Raw genomic sequence first — 18522 nt, 5'->3', positions numbered from 1 at the left:
GAGATTTAATAAACAGTCCGGTGACTGTGCCGTTGTCTCTCCTCACCCCTTCTGCACCTTTCACAGGTAGGTGGGATTATTATCATACTGAGTGGGACATTTTTTTTCCTTGTATCACAATTTTTTAGTAATACTAATATCAAATTATATTAGCAATGAAGCAATTATAAAACTTAAATCTAAGATGATAATGAGAGAGTTAATTTCCGGATCATAATCCAGGATAAATTAGAATGAAATTAAACTCATTACTAACTAAACTAATTGGTAATTAAAGTAATAAATGGTTAATGATAGCTAAAAATTACTTAAACTAAGTGATTTTTAGCTAACTACTTAAACTACTTAAACTAATTAGTTCCACTAATTACACAATCATTAAATGAGAATGAAATGAAGAAAATGTGTATTTGCAGTGTATTATTCATATTTTAATGATGTACAGATAAAATACGAAGGAAAGAAAAACAATATCTAAATATGTTCATATCACAAAAAACTTTTTATTTATTTTTTAATTTATTTTCAGTAAAAAAAAATCAGAATTACTAGAATGCTGCAATTTGATCAAAACATAGAAACTGAATCATAGATACATACAAATACACTGATGAATAAATGTGTTCCTAAGACGATATGATCAATTAGCTTGCTGCAAACTTTTTCACAGGTCTAAATCTAAACATGTCAGACAACGAGGAAGTTGAGGAGTACGAGTAAGTGAGAGTTTCATTTCTTTCCATTGTTCCTGTTCCCGCAATCCGATATTTGATTCTGAACAAAATAAATAGTAAAAGTTTAATTTCAGGACAGCAGGCACAAAACGTTTCAGATCAGAGAAGTACTTTATAATGTATTTAATCAAAGTAAAATAAATATAAAGAATGCTAAAAAGAGGCAAAATGTATTTCATCTCATTTGTATATGTAAGTAATTGTATTTCTTATTTTCATTCATTTCAGGGAACAAGAGGGTAAGTCACATAAATGATGGCAATCCTCTATTTAACTGATTTTGGAAACAAAGCAGGGTTACAAAGTTTATGTTCAGGCATTCTGTACATGTTAAATTGATAGTGAGACTAATGTATGAGAGCACCAGAAGAACATTTGGTGGTATGTCATTGTAGAAGACAATACCAACCATGTATCATCTATTGTTGTACTGCACTGTACTGAAATGAACACTGACCACAGCTATAGACAAACAGTCCGTAAAATCAGAGTTTAAGTAAAAATCACTGCTAATTATTCCTTAATGTTGCCAATGTTGCCAACAGCCAATAAAAATTGTGTCCAAAGTACAAAGTATTCAATAATGGTGCATATTTGTGGCTACAATCAATGAAATTACAAACAGTGAGAAGTTGTTGCTGAACAACAACTCAGTGATATTTGTGGTTATCATTAGACTACAAAGGACCACATGCATATCTGTATAGATCCTATTATGCCAATTACCTTCAAAAAGGCCCATTTAAAACTTAGACGTTAGAGACAATTATGTTGTTTGGGTTGAAATGCTTCAACCCAAAGTCACACATTGGCTACCACCAGACTGCTGGAAACTGACTTCTGAACTATCGAATGCAAAAGTAGAAGCTTAAAGGTCTAGCTGCATTTGTATAATCAAATGTTGACGATGCATAATCTGCTCGCTTGCTTGTCGGCTGTGACTGATTGATTGACCTCTAATGGAAACTTCCCTCTCTGTGCATGTGTTGCCCTGAGCAGAGGAGGAAGTTGCAGAAGGTATGTGATGCATACAGTTCTATGTAACATTCCTTCCAGTCGCAGCGTGTGAAAACTGCATATCCTTGTCATGAAGCCAATTCCTTATCCTTGGGAAACACCCCTGTTCGTATTATGTTTTACAGTTATGGCAGTTATGTAGCTGAAGTAGCTGTACACTAGTAGTGGCAGTAGTAGTTGTAGTGATAGTTGTGGCAGTAGTTGTAGTGATAGTTGTGGCAGTAGTAGTAGTAGCAGTACTAATAGTAGTAGAGCAGTAGCAGTAATTGTACATTAGTAGTGGTATTAGTAGTAACAGTAGGTGGAGTTATAGCTGTAGAGTATCACAGGTGGTGGTATTGGTTACAGTGGTATCGGTAGTATTAGTCAGACAATAGTGTTGATAGAAGTAGATGTAGTAAGACAGTAGTAGTAGTGACAGTAACTGTACAGTAGTAGTCATATTAGTAGTAACAGTCGTAGTAGTTATGGTAGTAGTGGCAGAGGTTATATAGTAGTAAGGGGGATAGTAGTAGCTTTACAGTAGTTGTTATGGCAGGAGGAATGGAACATTAGTACTATGGACGCTGTAGTAGCTGTAGTGTTTGTAGTGCTAGCCACAGTCTTAATGCTATATAAAAAAAGCATGAAAGATATGGGCGAGCCTCTGTCAGTGTGCTGTTCCCTCTCTTGCACTGCGATCCTGTCAGCCAATGCCGATGTCAGACACGTGCAGAACCCACAGTTGGCTGTGGGGACGCGGGAATGCGAAGTGCTCCAGCACTCTGGCTGGCTGTGACACTGGGAGAATGACGGAGATTTCGGGCACACAAGTTTGGGGATGGCGCTGAGTGGCAGCTGTCCTCAGCTGTCCCTTCCCCTGCCCGCGCCCCTTCAAATGACTCCAGAGCACCTCCCTTGAGAACAGACCTTTAACTCACCACAGACGATGGGACAGGCTTATTTCTGTATCTATTTCTACCCACAATGCTCCTTGAGGGGATTTGACACATATGGCTTCGCCACACCTGTTTCCCACCTCAGTCTGTCTGCTAACAAAAATATCATTTTTCTTTTTGACACAAGAGGGGCATTGCGCTCACGTGTCCTCATTTCTTTGAATGTTTTTGGAAAAAAGGGAGAAAAGCAATAAATAATGAGGCCCCGACCTGTCATCCTGTCACAGCTTTTCAAACTGGAGGGAGTCTGAGAGCATGATGTCATTCTCTTCACTTTTATCTTGCGTCAACACTAGCATAGCCCAGTCAACTCCCACTCCACACAGTGTCTCTCGCACGCACACACACACAATCACACACACGTAAGGCAAACACGAGCTCTGAATGATGTGGGAATGACAGCATCCACAGTCATCATTTTGTATTTTCACACTGGCAAAATCCCTGATTGCAATTGTTTTTACTGCTGAACGAGTAAGACATACAGTTATACATTTGTGGTATGTCAAACTCCAAACTTACAAAACAATCAGAGACATAGGGACGTTCAACAATCAGTTAATGCACAATACAGCACATCACACACATCATATAGTCTGGAATGATATGGTAAATTCCTACTGTTGGTTGAGGCTGATAGACAGGTTTGTCAAACAGCCAAACCTGCAGCTGATAGCAGGATTCTCTCAATGTTACAAATCCAGTGTTTTTGTAAGCAATGTCAACAGGCTCTTAAAGGCATGATGAAGTGCGATATCCCTACTGTCTGCATCACTGTTACTCTCATTTCATGCTTCGTGACTCAATTATTAGACTTTCTTGACTAGTAGTACTAGATATCAGTATGGTTTTTTAAGTAATTATAGGTACTTACTCAAATCAGCAATCACCTCATGGCTACTTGGCTAGCTAAAGCTCATAGCTACATAGATATAAAAATTCCCAATTCCCATTTTTTTGATATGCTGAATAGGTGACACATGGAAACTGTAGAGGTATGGGACATCTTTAAGGAGTGATCAGGTGCTTTAGATAAATAGACACTTGATAAGACACATTACCATGCCCAACAACAAGCATCAAGGACAAAATCAAAAACAAAAATGAGAGATATAGTTAAGTTTATGGTTATAATACATCATGAAATAAAAAGCCTGACACAACTTGTAACTACAGCAGCGTACAGAAAGCATGTTGGATGATGTAATTTTTTAATACATATATCTTAAAATCCTAAAGTATTTTCTACAGTATTAGCTGCTTCCACAATTCTGACAAATACATTAATAATCTATGCCAAGATTTCAAATGTCATCTGCCAACCAGAGAAGTGGAAAGCAGGTGCAATTCAATTATACTGAATTACAGCGCGTAGTGAATTCAGTATATTGCTCTGTGTCCTGCTTTGGCGTCTGCGTGTGAAGCTCGCTGACTCCTGGCGCCTGGCTTGTGAATGACATGCCGCCTAACTGTGCGCTCTTGCTTTGTGCAGAGGAGGTGGCAGAGGTGGAGGAGGAGGTGGAGGAGGCGCAGGTAGAGGAGGTGGAGGAGGAGGAGGAGGAGGTGGAGGAAGGTAGTACTGCTTGCCTTCGCATGTCCGCATCACTGTGACATTATAACGCGCTTCACTGCTAATCTGCAATGCTTCTCACACAGTGCCTGCCCATATGCTAGTGTTTTTCCTTTCCATTTCCTCAAATGATAATCAGAGATAACAAGGGCCCTCATTTTTCATAAATAAGCAAGCAATGATGACTAATTGCTTTACCCACAGCTGTTTCTTCAGTTCTTCACCTGCCTGACAAAGGTACACTCACGTACAGGCACAAATGGAAGGCCCTGCTGTTTCCCACAGTGCCAGCTGTCACGTTATACATCTAATCCGGACAGATCTAAAAACATCTCAGTATCTAAAGAGACCGCTGGAGCCCGACGCACTGTGTCCTGTCATCTCACTGTAGTTAAAAGCTGGCAGAGGTACACCTGCTGAAATTCAAGGGCGGTTGTTGTTCCAGGAAGGGTGAGTCATCCGGGATGACCACACCTAATCTCAGCCCTTAAAATGCATGCCGATAGGCAGATACTTGGCTTGTTACGGAAAGCAAACACTTTTAAATCAGTCAAAAGCTAATACCAACAATAATATATAACAATGTCAGCAGAGCCCAACATGTAAGTCAGGCTTAATGAAAGAATAAGGCACTGATTCAAATCTTTTTTTTGTTTGTTTTTTAACAACTGATATAACCAATAAACGCAAAAAGGAAGTGAATATATTCCAGATATTTCATGGGACTTTTTTATGAGTCAGCTAAAGTAAATTTGAACCTATTGAGTTAATAATAATCATTTAAAAACAGATCAAATACTTTGAGAACATGGCCCCAGAGAGAGACAAAGAGAAATTAGGGATGTCATAGCTGGATTCTGTTAAAGGTATACCTACCAGATATAAATGACTTGCAAACATTTTAGTGGAAAATGAATGTGTAAAATATGAAATGAGAATATGAAAATGTATGGCTGTATACACTGTGAGTGTATACTACATACACTATGTCATGGAGTGGTTAATGGCTCTTAAAACAAGGCTGTAGAAATCCATGGTGTACCTACAAAAAAAAAATCTGTAGCTTTTTCCTTTTTCTCATCAGTCTGAACATTTTACAAAGCCCCCAAATAATATATTTCCCTCAGCAGTTGTAGTTAAATGTCAAAGGTGTAGAAACCTTAAGTGAAGTAAGAATTAGTGTTATATTTGAATAGCGAGAAAGACTTTTGATCAGCTGATGCTTGCAGATTTGTATTTGTTCTAGCACTGTGACTTCAGTGTGGAAACAAATAAATACAAAGCAGGTTAGCAGATTAACCTGGCTAGCAGACAAACCCACCTCTTATTCAGTTGTCTTACTCAATACAACTTGCTAAAGGCTTTCATGTTGAACCCTGTCAGTATTAGAACCCAGTTCATGCCCGTATCTTCCCTTCAGAGCAAATGGGGATTTTAAGACTTTACTCATAACAGGAATCGCATGACTGACGCAGTAAGTGTCTTGTAGAGGTCCAGGATGAGGCAGAAGAAGAGAATGAGGAAGAGGAGAAGGACACCACTCAGGAGCAAGGTTAGCTAACACTGCCAGATTCATCCTCTTTCTGAGCACACTAACAGAGAGGTGTCAGATTAAAATGATTAAAATGATTTTATCATACGACAGCCCAGAGTTGTCTGTTGTAGTCCTACTGGGCAGGTAAATTGTAAAATTGTTTCTCCCCCTGCGTTAAATATTCATGCTCCACCCATTGGAGAGTTCAAAGGTCATTGCAGTGGTGACCACAGTGCAGGTCTGACCCATTGTGTGAAACACCTGACTGTTCCAAACACCTATCCGTCATTTTTGACAGACACCGCTGCCCCGACATGCTGGGAGAGGAGAAACAGTATGAAAAAAGTGTAAGGAACGTATTTTCGGCTCGCAGTCACGTAACCATAGAGATTCCTCGGATTCTCAGCCCTTCTTTGGTAAACACCACGAGACAGGAGTCTGCCTTCAATCAGAAACACTTCCCCTCTGGCCCTCTCTTGTCTTATCAGCATTTTATTTTAGTGTCTGGGCCCAGTATCTGAGGCTCACCGCAATACCATTATAGCTGTGCATCATTAACATTCCAGTGACAGTCTCCTTTTTTTCCAGATGCAGCTGAGGAGCTCGAAGAAGGAGAAGGTAAACGACAGCCTCGCAGTGTGACATTGCACTGTGAAAAACAAGCTATAACTGGTGTTCAATTACAATGGAGGGGAGTAACCTACAGACAAATGAAGTGTTACAGTTCTCATTAACACTAGAGTCATGATGATGACAATGATGTTGGTAGATTTACAGCCACACTTTCTATACTGTGAAGAGTTGTTACGTTTACTATCGGTTGTTAAAGTTTACATTAAGCCTCCACACCCTCCACATAAAACCTGTCTGTGACATAAGAGAATAGTATGGATCCACGCAATGTTTCATCATCTTTTCTTTGATGAATTGAATGTCTTCTTTCTGTCCTTTCCCTGGAACAACAGAAGAGGCAAAACCCAAGCCAAAGTAAGTATACGAGGGAAATGAGCCCCTCTGCTGTGGAGGGTAATAAAAAATCGTTTACAGCAGCACTGTACTGTAGTATAAAATATGTTATAGTGGAATAATCTGGATGCTTCTTGCAGGCCATTTTTGCTCCCCAATCTGGTGCCTCCCAAGATCCCAGATGGAGAGAAAGTTGATTTTGATGTGAGTATATCTGAGTATTTTTCCAGTGTGTATAAATGCCTTAGCGAGTAACCCATGGTGTGATGATGGGGAAGATATTGTATTGTTGTAGAGGGAACTGCAAAAATTTACAGGAATATGAAGTTGCAGAAACAATTCAGGATCTCTTCTCTGCCATACTTCCTGACATTTGCAGTACTCTGATTATTCTGTTCTGTTAGATTGAATCAATGATGGACTTCTCATGAAGATTTATCATGTATAGCATTTATAATTACCTTCTAATGTATTTTTGTCTTGTGCACAACGCACATGATACAAGGGAGGTCACCGGTTTTCATGTGTGAATTAACATTTTATTCCCTCTCTGTGAAACAACTAGCTGAATAATGGCCCAAAACCTCAATAAAATCAAAATGCTGTTCATCAGGGGAGTAGAACTATTTCTCCTCCTTCTTTTCCTTTATGTGGTTCTGTTTTCGGCCCAGGTGCTTCACATATTCTCATTGAAAGTAACTTTGATACAATATGGTTCTCCGTTCCTCGCCAGGACATCCACCGCAAGCGCATGGAGAAAGACCTGAACGAGCTCCAGACCCTGATCGAGGCCCACTTCGAGAACCGCAAGAAGGAGGAGGAGGAGCTCATTAGCCTCAAAGACCGAATCGTGAGTCACCTGTCTCCTGCACCTCCCAATGCTGTCTCTCCATGCTAATGCCATCTGGCCATAGTTGCTCAAGTGCCTTCGGTTTGACAAAACACTGACAGCATGTCATAATGTGACTTTAATTTGAAATATGTCATTGATAGTTAAGCTGTCAAAAGACTGAAAATTATGTTGTAAAATGAGGCATTTTGAATGAATGCAAAACAGAGGGTTTTCCTCCTTTGGTGAGGACTCTTTCCTAATGTCATTCTAGGAAAAACGCAGATCTGAACGGGCTGAACAGCACAGGATCCGCAGCGAGAGAGAGAAGGAGCGACAGAAACGGGTGGAGGTGAGTCATTCCCCTAATGTTACACCATCCTTCAACAATGTCTGATCAGCTAAGCCAGTCCTGCTTAGCCCTAAGTTAGCAAAACCCCTTAGTGGTGGTATACCAAAATGGCTCCTTGAATCTTACAGTACATTACATTACATTGCATTCATTTAGCAGACACTCTTATCCAGAGTGACCTCGAGCACAATAGAAGTGTATCTGTTTCAAGCTGAATAAGCAACAGTGTCAGACCAGGCTAACAACACTCCCAGACCAGGGAAATGATTTTCCATGACATGCCTTTACACCTTGGCTTCAGGCTGAAAAGCAGAATGTGAATCACAAAATTCACAAGAGGTTTTTTCATGCTCTTATTCACAGGAAGAGAAAGCAAGGAAGGAGGAGGAGGAGGCAAAGAAGAAAGCTGAAGATGACGCAAAGAAGAAGAAGACCCTCACCAGCTTGCATTTTGGAGGATACATGCAGAAGGTGAGGAGCACAGTTCTCACGAAACTGTATGGAAAGCCCACAGCTGTGCAGAAAAATGTTCTTACAGAAGACTCTTCAGGCTGCTATTTTCTAACTCCTAAAACATTAAATGTGATAAACATTTGGTCACGTGTACATATAGAGTGGTCTATTGCAATTTTCCCTGGCATAATTGCTTACTGGCAAGCTCTGTAGCAAATGCACCCAAGAAAATGTAAAGCTCAAGAGAAAACAAGGATATTCACTTCAAATACTGTACTTGAGTAGCTAGCTGTTAAATAAATAAATGGTCATTGCTAATGTAGTCAGCTAGCTAATGGAAATGGGAATTTGTTGCATTTGAAATACTTACGCTTATGGCACAAGTTTATTGAAGACCACTGCTGTAAAGCAATTCCCTAATGAAGCCTGGTCTGATCTTGCAGACAGAGAGGCGGAGCGGCAAGAAACAGACCGAACGTGAGAAGAAGAAGAAGATCCTCAGTGACCGCCGTAAACCTCTCGAAATCGACAACATGAGTGAAGACAAGCTCAGGTGAGGCCAGGCTCGCCACTCTCACCGGGGGGTTACAGTAGATATAGACATTTCATAGACAGTTCTATTTCATTTGCATGGAACTGTCAGTTCTAACCTTCACCCTGAAATGGTATACACTGAAGGAATACATGTGATGTTTTAAACTCAGGATGCAGGACATTCAGTATTCTGAACCTACCCGGTCCTATATGCCCAATGTGGCTCAGTAATGTTCCAGCTTTATGAGTTACCTTTATCGAGTGGGACCATTTTGGACAATATCTATGGCTGCTTCAGCCTCTGTAGATCATAACTGCGGACCACAGTGCACCTCTTGATCCTTGCAGAGACAAGGCCAAGGAGCTGTGGAAGTGGATGCACCAGCTTGAGGCCGAGAAGTTCGAACTGCAGTACAAGTTCCAGCGGCAGAAATACGAAGTAAGAGAATGCGCAGTCGGTCACCATGGTAACCATGTGGTTCCCCCACACATCTGGCACAGAGAGCAGGAGAAGATGCCAAGACTCACCAGCAGCCCCACTACATGTTACAAAACAAAATGTCTCATCATACAAGCTATGCAAGAAGGAAATGAGCCATCAACACAGGACATTTCCCAATATACTTATTTCAGTAATGACATTCATTAAAGCCCCACACTAAGACATTGAGTGTGAATATTTTGTCAATGAGGGTGCTGAACTTGTTCTGGTTTATGCACCCCTGTTTTAAACTTACACACTGAGATGCTAGTGAGAGTTTATTTTGTGCATTTATTGACAGTAGAGTATTACAGTACAGTATTTCACAGTATTGATTTTCAACTACTTGGAAGAGTCACATTTAATAAAGAGGAAGCATTTGTGTAAAGAAAACTATTGATGCGTCAAGCAACAATACGGAGAGAGTCGAAACAAGAGGCACGTCAGTTTCTGGTTTCTACTTACTTTTTGATTTCGTTCACAATGAAACCGCCTTTTTAAAAACAGTAATACTAGTATCCTGGCCCACTACAATGGAGCAATCACCGCTCCTTCACTTCACCGCTATGAATGGGGCACAGGTAATGTGACACCCCCACTGTGTTTAATCTTCTAATTACAATGCTGCAAATGCATGTCAAGGCCACTGACTTTAATGAAGCAAAGCTCTGGATTAGACAGCATTTCTCCCACCTCAGATGACTCTCCCAGCTTGCAATTCTGCTCTAGTGCCCTAATCCCACATGATTTACGGTATACAGCAGTGTAATAAAGCAGCTCAACAGCGTTGGTATCGGTGTCCCTGCTGGCGTGGCGGTCGTGCCCAAACAAAGCCGGCGACACTGCCAACGCTAAACATCTGTGTGCTGTCCCTTTCATCTTGACGCCAAGTGTTCTGTAATGTTGGGTGAGGTTTTTGGAGATGCGCCCAGCAGTTTCGCCCGGGCTAAAAGCGAATGCACAGCCGAGCTTGAAGAACTGTGTTCAGTTATGTGTTTAAAACAGGAGCCTCCTATCGATGGCTACAGTCCAATAGTATTTCCAGCCGTCTTTAATTGACAATCTCAGAGCTGAGGGGAGTGGCTGAGTTACTTCAATTTAAGGTGGCAATTAACTGAACCAGGGAGAGGGGAGGGAAACCTGCTGGACTAGAGTAAGGGAACATGACTGGACAACCGCAGACAAAAAATACCTGAATGTCACAGTTGATCTTGCACTGACATGCTCATTAGAAATCTACAAGTCCCATGAAAATAATAAGATACCACACCCTGGTTATGAGCTCCATGAATGTTTTGGCACTCAAAGAGAAGAGAAGAAAGGGGAGTCTTAACAGAATTTCTTCATCATAGCCAAGATGTCATTGTGCTTATACTTCTTCTTTTCAGATTAATGTCCTGAGGAACCGTGTGAGCGACCATCAGAAGACGTAAGTTTTCTTCGAATCTCCAGACACTGTCTGTGACTCATCCCACCCAAACCATTGGTCATTTTATGTTGCTAAAAAACAACCATAAGCCAACATGCAATCAGAATGAATGTTGCTCACTGGCAGTGTTATATGGGCAAAATGGGAGTGTCTGCCCACTGCGTGTCAGTCATAACAACAGACCACATGCCATTGGGGTGGCAAGTCTGTGACTCCCCTAGAGCTGGTGGAGGAGCTAAGCAAAATATATGAAAATGGCCAACACCTTAAAGCAACAGCTGTATAAAACAGACATTGCCTCTCAGATAACCTTCGAGACAGGATTTGGTCTGTATGTTTTCATACATGTCTTTTTAATTGGAAAAGATTCTGCTCAGCCCACTTACCTCAGAGCGCTAAACCCACACAAATCTAGCTAAGACCCTGCCACTGCGACAGCTTACCCCGGGTTTGAGTGAGTATCGGAACCACTCATAACTTTCTCCTCGTCAGCCAGCCTGAACGGGGTCGATGCTGTTCCGGCTGGCAGCTGTGGACTGACCTTCAAAGCAGGCGCATACGCGAATGAGTGAGGCCCTTTAGAAAACAAAAGGGCGAGTTAAATAAAAATGTCTCAGAAGGCTGTAATTTGGACCCCCCCCCCCCCCCCCCGCTGCGCACGCTTGCGGGCAGTTCCTGGGGATACAGTGACAGCCCAACAGCTGCAGACACGGCCCCAGTGATCTTCGCGTGAGGTCATTGCTTGTAATACACCGGACGGATGAAGCGATCGCTTTTAACGAGTATCCCTAAACAAGCATTATACCTCCAGACACCACCTGTTGCAGCCTGCCCTCTGTGGATTTGTCCCTGCCCTGTCTCACCAATATCCTTTTTATTGCTTTGTTCTTACTTTATTCACTTTAAGGCACAATATGTCCTCTAATTATGTCAGTTTTTCCCCCAAAATCATATACTTGTAATCCCAGATGCTCATTTCCCTTTGGAGTATTTATGTGTTCGTCTCTTCTTTACAGATCTTTTACAATAATCCCATGCAATGGGTGTGCCATTGTTTTCTACAAATGGAATGATGTGGTGCAAGTTTAGATGATAAGCATTTTGATAACGCAGGATTAGCGATTTTGCAGAAGGTGCCACAAACGGCTTCTTCCAGTGCTGTGTTGTTTCCCTTGGTGTGTTTGGAGGGAGCACAGGAGACCCTCACATTCAGAGATTTGTGATTGGTGGTTTTGAATTTGGGTGCCATGCAGCACTTCCTGGTCCCATTTTTAAACTGTTTAAAGGTCTTAGAGCACTGTGGCAAACCACACTCCCATATTCATTGATTTATTGATTTTTTTTTGTCATTACTACATAAACAAACATATTGTCATAGGATTTTTTTTTTTAACCGAATACTAAATACGTGGTTCTTGTGTGTCAGGAACAAATATTTACATGAAAGTCAATTATTTTCTCAGTACAGTGTTCACAGGGGATCTCTAGAGCGTACCTCCCAAAAATAGTGAGGGTTAACTGAATAGCTCTTGATGCCCAGACCCCTTCAATGGTCCTACTGATGAGGGAACACTTACCTCATTTCCTGGGCATCTGCCACTTTCTGGTGTGGGCAGGTCACTCCTGAAGTGGTTGGAGGCAGAACTGACAAATGTTCTGAACTCATATACTCACCATGCTGCATTTGGAAAAGCCAGTTGGCTGATGTGTCCATCCATGTGTCCATTGTCACATGGACTGCGGCCATCAGCTCATCGCACGGAAGGATTCCACCACAGACGCCTGTTTGATCCCCATTAATTGTATTTTATTTGCAGTTCCTTGGGGGTGAGGTGTTGTTCAGTGTTCAGCAAAAGTGACTCACTCCACAGCACTGTACTGCTCATCCCCCAATGCACCAACCCATTGTTCTTCTGGTGTAGAACCAAGTGAATCCATGAAATATGTCATACTGGAAAGCAATAACAGGCCAGAGGACATAATCACCATAATGACCATTATCATCTTTTTCTCTCATTTAGCCCTGCCCCTACACCCCCCCTCCCCTTCCTCCGGGATCCAAGCGCACTGTTCCCGGCCTAGTGTTGCGCATTCCTTCCAATGCCGGTGGGCATTAAGCACTGTGTATAATTCCTTGGCACGGTTCAGGGGATTAAAACAAAATTTAAATTGACAAAGAGCAAGCGACAGGGCACGCACCACCAGCTGGGCCAGCTGTCACGCCCATCAAAGTGAAAGGCTCCGTTGGAAACATGTGAAGCCAGTGGCGCAGCACATCAGGTGGCACCAGGCTGGTTGGCCTTTGTGATTTTTCCATTGAGCATGGCTGTCGGTAAATTACGGCCAATGGAACAAAGGAAAACACGCATCTAACTTGCAGGCCTGTGTTCTCCGGAGACAGGGGGTGTTGTATTTTCCATTCATTTCATATGATCAATATTTGGATAAAGAAAAGTCTTAGAGCACCAAGCAAAATGTTCAGATTCAATATAACCGCAATATACTTTGATCCCGAGTTTGAGTTCAGTTGACACTGAAATCAGTTGACACAATCCTTTGTGCAGGAATACAAAGTTTGTAACCTTTGTGTAAATGCATCACTCAAAGTTAAACCCAAAGCACTTTGCAGTCACACACTGAATTGGCATGCAGACTTCATTATTACTTATTGACTATATCATTTGTGTTGCTTTGATCTTTAAAGTATTGCTAAATTTTATTTACATGTGATTCTAAAATATAAGAAAATTATCCCATCTTTCTTTCTGTCTAGCTCCAAAAGAACGAAGAGAGGCTTGAGGAAGTAGATGCCTTTCAAGGACATGGCCCATCAGTGACTGTTATGACCAGCAAGCTGAGAGATTCCTTCAGATGTATGCACTGTACTTGCTCCTCAGTACCCTAACAGTAATAGCTTTTGGAAAATGTACTATGTTTAGCCTGATATCTCCAAGTTGTGTCATTTTATGGATTCGCCCCTAAGTTTCTGTGTAATGTACATCTTCAAAAATACATCTTCAAAAGAATTTTTTTTCTGGGTTATTTCTGACAGAATGCTGACACAGCCTATATCTATCGAGAAATGTCTGAAAGCATAACATAAGTTGTCTTTTATATTTTCATTTTTTCTACATAATTGAAAATAATGCACCTTGCAAGCATCTTAGCGCGAGTACAATCACTCATGCCCACTGTATCCTGCTTACATATAAAATATCCCACCAAGCTTACATATAACACTCTAACATTTCCATAACATTGCAGCAGTTATTCTGGTGCAGTGTTTCATCTCAGCTGGCTAAGACCTGCGGGATGGATACATCTTTGGTGCAGTACACCAGCAGAGCCCACAAAACTTCAAACATATGACAAGCTACGGTTCACGCTTGGTTGATATTTGTTTTCTTCTTCTGCTATCAGGATGATGCTTACCCTCCAAACACAGACTGCCAGTCTGCCAGACCGTCATGTTTTGCAAACTGAGAACATGGTAGAGAAGTAGTCGCAGAACTAGGACAACAAAAACTGGCTGGCTTACTCAAGGCCAATATTAACTATGGTCTGGGGTTTACTAAAAAAACACCAGGCACCTACAGCACAAAATGATGAACTAGGAAATCCCATAAATTATTTGATCACAGATTGGCAGTAGATGTTGTGCAACCCCTCAGCAACGTTATTCACAAAGAGGAGCAGAAGAACAAACAACTGGAATGTGACCAAAATAAATTTTAAAGGAGAGCCAGTTGTCTTGCCACACAATAGATTATTCTTGCTATAATTCTGTGAACTACGTGAACTTTTGTGAACGACCAAACATGGCAATGGCATTTTAATTATGTAATGTCTTCTGCAGTTTTGAGTCAGAGGGGAAATGGATGAGACACTGCCAGATAGTGTGCTTTTAACATAATCAAGATCACTGCAATTTTGGCATAGTGTTTCTATAACGTGCAGACCCAAAACGTCTTTTCATGATGGAGTTTGTATTTGAGCCATCCAGGCTGGCCAACAAGCTCAGACAAGGGCTTTGTTGAAAACCTACTGACAGAAATAAGAAAATAAGAAATAGAGTATGTGTGTGGTATGTGTGTGTGTGTGTGTGTGTGTGTGTGTGTGTGTGTGTGTGTGTGTGTGTGTGTGTGTGTGTGTGGATTTATGCAAGAGCTCCCGTATAGTAATTACATGATGTTGAAAAATGAATAGCGTAAAGAATCAGCCCACTGTCAACAACCAACTTGTGGTTGCTCACGCCTACATAATGTCCATGCCAATTAAAAAGTGGCTGTGTCAATACAGCCACACACGTACACATTAAGAATAGCTCAGTGCTTTTGTTGCTTGTGTATTACTGTGCACCCTTACAAGAGTAAGCTTGCCAGGAATCTAAATTTCATTACAAGTGAAGACAATGCTATACTATAAGCAACAGTTTTGACTCAGCTATAGAAATGCTTGCAAATTACAGTGACTTACTTCCCAAGAATAAAGCAATATTCTTCATCAAACTTAGAGATGAGTATAGACAAAATGAGTCTTTAAACAATATGATGTGGCTTATTTATTTATCTATTTATTTATTTAAGTAATTTAGAAGATGCCCAACAGACATTTCCAGGTATGAAAAATAACATTGTCAGAGGGCTGACATGCTGACTGAAGAAACAAAGAAATGAGAAATAAGAATATTAATACAGCCAGAGTACAGAGTACGAAGGAGACTGGAAGATTCACTATGGACATGCTTTCACACGCTACACGAAGGCACAGGAAAAGAGCCAAAGAAAAGCCCTGAGGTGACACAAAGAAGTGCCAAGCTGCAAAGAGGCATGAAGTCATCGCATGAAACACAATGAACGCTGTTGCACGCTGGTGTTTGGTATCACTGTTGTGCAAGGCAAGGCGATATTGGCTTACATGTCTGAGAGGTCAGCACAGCACCAGCGCTGATGGGAAGTGTAGTGCACCGCTGCAGATGTGTGCACTACACTTCCCATCAACAACGCTTCTGAAAGTTGCATAGTGAACTGCCTTTTATGTATGACAAATACAGGGCCAAAGTGCCCACAGGCTGAAAGCACTGAACTCATTCATGCTGTACCCTCAAACACATTTTTTATATCATCAAACTTCCCCCTTGCATCTGCTATTGAACTTAACAGAATATGACATTATGTAATGGCTCCTACAATCAGACTGTGACACTTGATTTATCATAGGCTCTGCACTTCACCTAACCTTCCTGTATGAATTTTTGTAAGTCACCCTGGATAACATCTGATAAATGACTAAATGTGACTAAATGATAAAATGCTGAATGTAAAAGTACAATAAAACCACCTTTTCATCTCTCCTCTGCTTTTTCCCACTGTACCAGACTGCAGGATTCTGCAGGTTCTGAAGGGTTCTAGAAACTGACAGTATTTTATATCACCGCTAAATGGCTAATCCCATTAGATTCACAATATCTCCATTGTTAACAAACTACTTCTAATTTGTGTAACACAGCTATCAATTTCTTGATAGGGCGGGCTTTGGCCACGCCTTGCGCCTGGTGCACATCGTGCTATTCCGAACATGCCCGGTGCAAGCAGCTCAGGGAACCGCTCAAGTCTTCTTCAAACAAAAGTGAGGCTTTTTCTCTGCGCTTCATTAAACCCTGCTGGAAAACCACCGAGGGCTACGCCCACATTCCCCGGCTCGTAACCGAGCACACTGAAAAACCAGGTGACTCATAGCGGCAAGGAGCAACAGTGGAGTGTGGGAACCTGTCATTTTCCTCTTCACGGATCCATCTGGCGCAAACCCGGCGCAAAGAGCAGCTAGAACTGCACACAGCTCGAGTATCAGACATACAGCTGATCATCACCGGTTCCTTAATCACTTCAGTTACTGTCAAGTGAGGATTATCATTTTCAAGAAAGATGAAGGTCCATTTTCACAACAGTTGTTTCTCTGTCAGACTCATGCACAAGCTTGTATCAGTGCTTTCTGTATTGCGTCATTTTGCGTCTGTCAAAATAACGCCTTGCAAATACTGGTGCATAAAAGTGAAAGCATATATATAACATTCAGGTAGGGCAAATTTTCTAGCTGTGGCAGCTGTTTTCATTACATTAATCTAGATGTCATGGACTTTAACGATTAAGAATTTTTACATAAAGGGCATTACATTTTGTAAAGACAGCATTGGGAATGTGCATAAAGCAGAGTTTAAAGACAGCACCTAGCCCTCAAATTGATTTATAATTTTACAACCTAAAATCCATTGCTAGCTTTGCATTTAAAGCTGCATGTACCCATACATTTCAGAATAAAAGTTTCTACATCACAAGACATTTCAGTATTTGGTAAAATTATACATCCTTACAGAAGGTGTTGTTTTGCAGTGAGAATTTATCTTTCAGAGAGCTACATTGCAAGCTACACAAATTTTTTTTAAAAAGAGAATGAGAAAATAAATATTGCTTCTTGTTATTAACAAGCCAAAACCTACATACTGCTAAAAAAGGATACAAAACAATAAGGAATGATTTAAAAATATACCAACATGGATTCACCATTTTATTCTCGGCTTGCTAAAGTGAGGTGGTTCCTTGGATTGCATGGAGGATGGTTTCTGACCTAAAATGTTTAATTCATGCAAGTTTGCACATGGCTGATATGACAGTTTTTAAATCAGGATTTAATTGGAAGTTCAGCCATTTCAATGGTGTGTAAATGCCACAAATGACACATTTCTTACATTCCTACCAAGTTGCATTCTCCTACAGCAAGCCTAATATTAATTACATGGTTAAAACAAGGTCAACCAATATCTCCTTGTCATGCTCACATTAACAAAAAATGCCACAAATGAAATCCAAATGAATTTGGATCACATATGCTGGTACTAGTACGAGTACAATTTCATTAACCACACCTCTCTTTTCAAATGAATGTTTTTTAAAACTAATCCTAACAGACATATGGAATTAAGCTAATTAAAATAAATAAATAACATTGTGGCATTATGTACAGTACCAGTCAAAAGTTTGGATGCACCTGATTACGATAATGTAAAACGTGTATTCAAAGACATTTTAATTTCAAAACTTGTGCTTAAATGCTTGAAATTTGTTTCTTAGACAAATATAAATGGTGAAGTTGATGTATGAATGTATGAATTTTTTTCAAAAAAGTTGTAATTTTTTGGCTACTTTGAAGAATCTAAAAATATAAGATAGTTTTGCAGTGTTTAACACTTTTTTGGTCACTGCATAATTCCATTTCTATTATTTTATTTCATGCCTTTACTATTATTCAAAAATGTGGAAAATAGTAAAATTAGAAAAAATTCTATGAGTGTGTCCAAATGTTTCACTGGTACTGTCTGTTTAGAGGTACAATAGCACAACTAAAAGTAATAACAACAGACTTCTCAAGATTCCCACATTTTAATTATAAGATATGTGTTCCCTTAAATAATAATTCCAAGCACATTTAAAAGAATCCATCTTTATTTCATCAATAAAAACTGTCATAAAGCACAAACAATATATACATTTCCATAAATCTGAGGTTCTGAAGCATTTCAGTACAGCATTGTTGCAAACCACAGTCCAAGAGGCTCTCCTACAGCTCCCTGTGAACACGAATGTTAACACTAATCCAACCAAACAACTAAACAAAAATAATTTCCATAT

The 18522-nt window shown here is 40.5% G+C and overlaps 1 protein-coding gene across 1 annotated transcript; it reads left to right on the top strand.

Moving 5' to 3' along the window:
- On the top strand, positions 1–13809 carry tnnt2a (troponin T type 2a (cardiac)). Its single transcript, XM_036533121.1, has 14 exons — positions 1–66; positions 671–716; positions 963–973; positions 5749–5811; positions 6382–6411; positions 6759–6780; positions 6900–6963; positions 7493–7609; positions 7863–7940; positions 8304–8411; positions 8837–8946; positions 9276–9366; positions 10797–10837; positions 13611–13809. The coding sequence occupies exons 2-14, from the start codon at positions 685–687 to the stop codon at positions 13642–13644; spliced, it is 801 nt and encodes a 266-aa protein (XP_036389014.1). The 5' UTR covers positions 1–66; positions 671–684; the 3' UTR covers positions 13645–13809.
- The last annotated feature ends 4713 nt before the right edge of the window (positions 13810–18522 follow it).

This window comes from Megalops cyprinoides, chromosome 7 (genome assembly GCF_013368585.1).
Source record: "Megalops cyprinoides isolate fMegCyp1 chromosome 7, fMegCyp1.pri, whole genome shotgun sequence".
Taxonomy (NCBI): Eukaryota; Metazoa; Chordata; class Actinopteri; order Elopiformes; family Megalopidae; genus Megalops; species Megalops cyprinoides.
This window is presented reverse-complemented; position numbering and strand designations above follow the sequence as displayed.

Coding starts and splice junctions, on each gene's coding strand:
- tnnt2a (XM_036533121.1), top strand. CDS start 685: ATGTCAGACAACGAGGAAGTTGAGGAGTACGA. Junction 5,812..6,381: donor GGACACCACTCAGGAGCAAG/GTTAGCTAACAC, acceptor CTTTTTTTCCAG/ATGCAGCTGAGGAGCTCGAA. Junction 8,947..9,275: donor ATGAGTGAAGACAAGCTCAG/GTGAGGCCAGGC, acceptor TGATCCTTGCAG/AGACAAGGCCAAGGAGCTGT.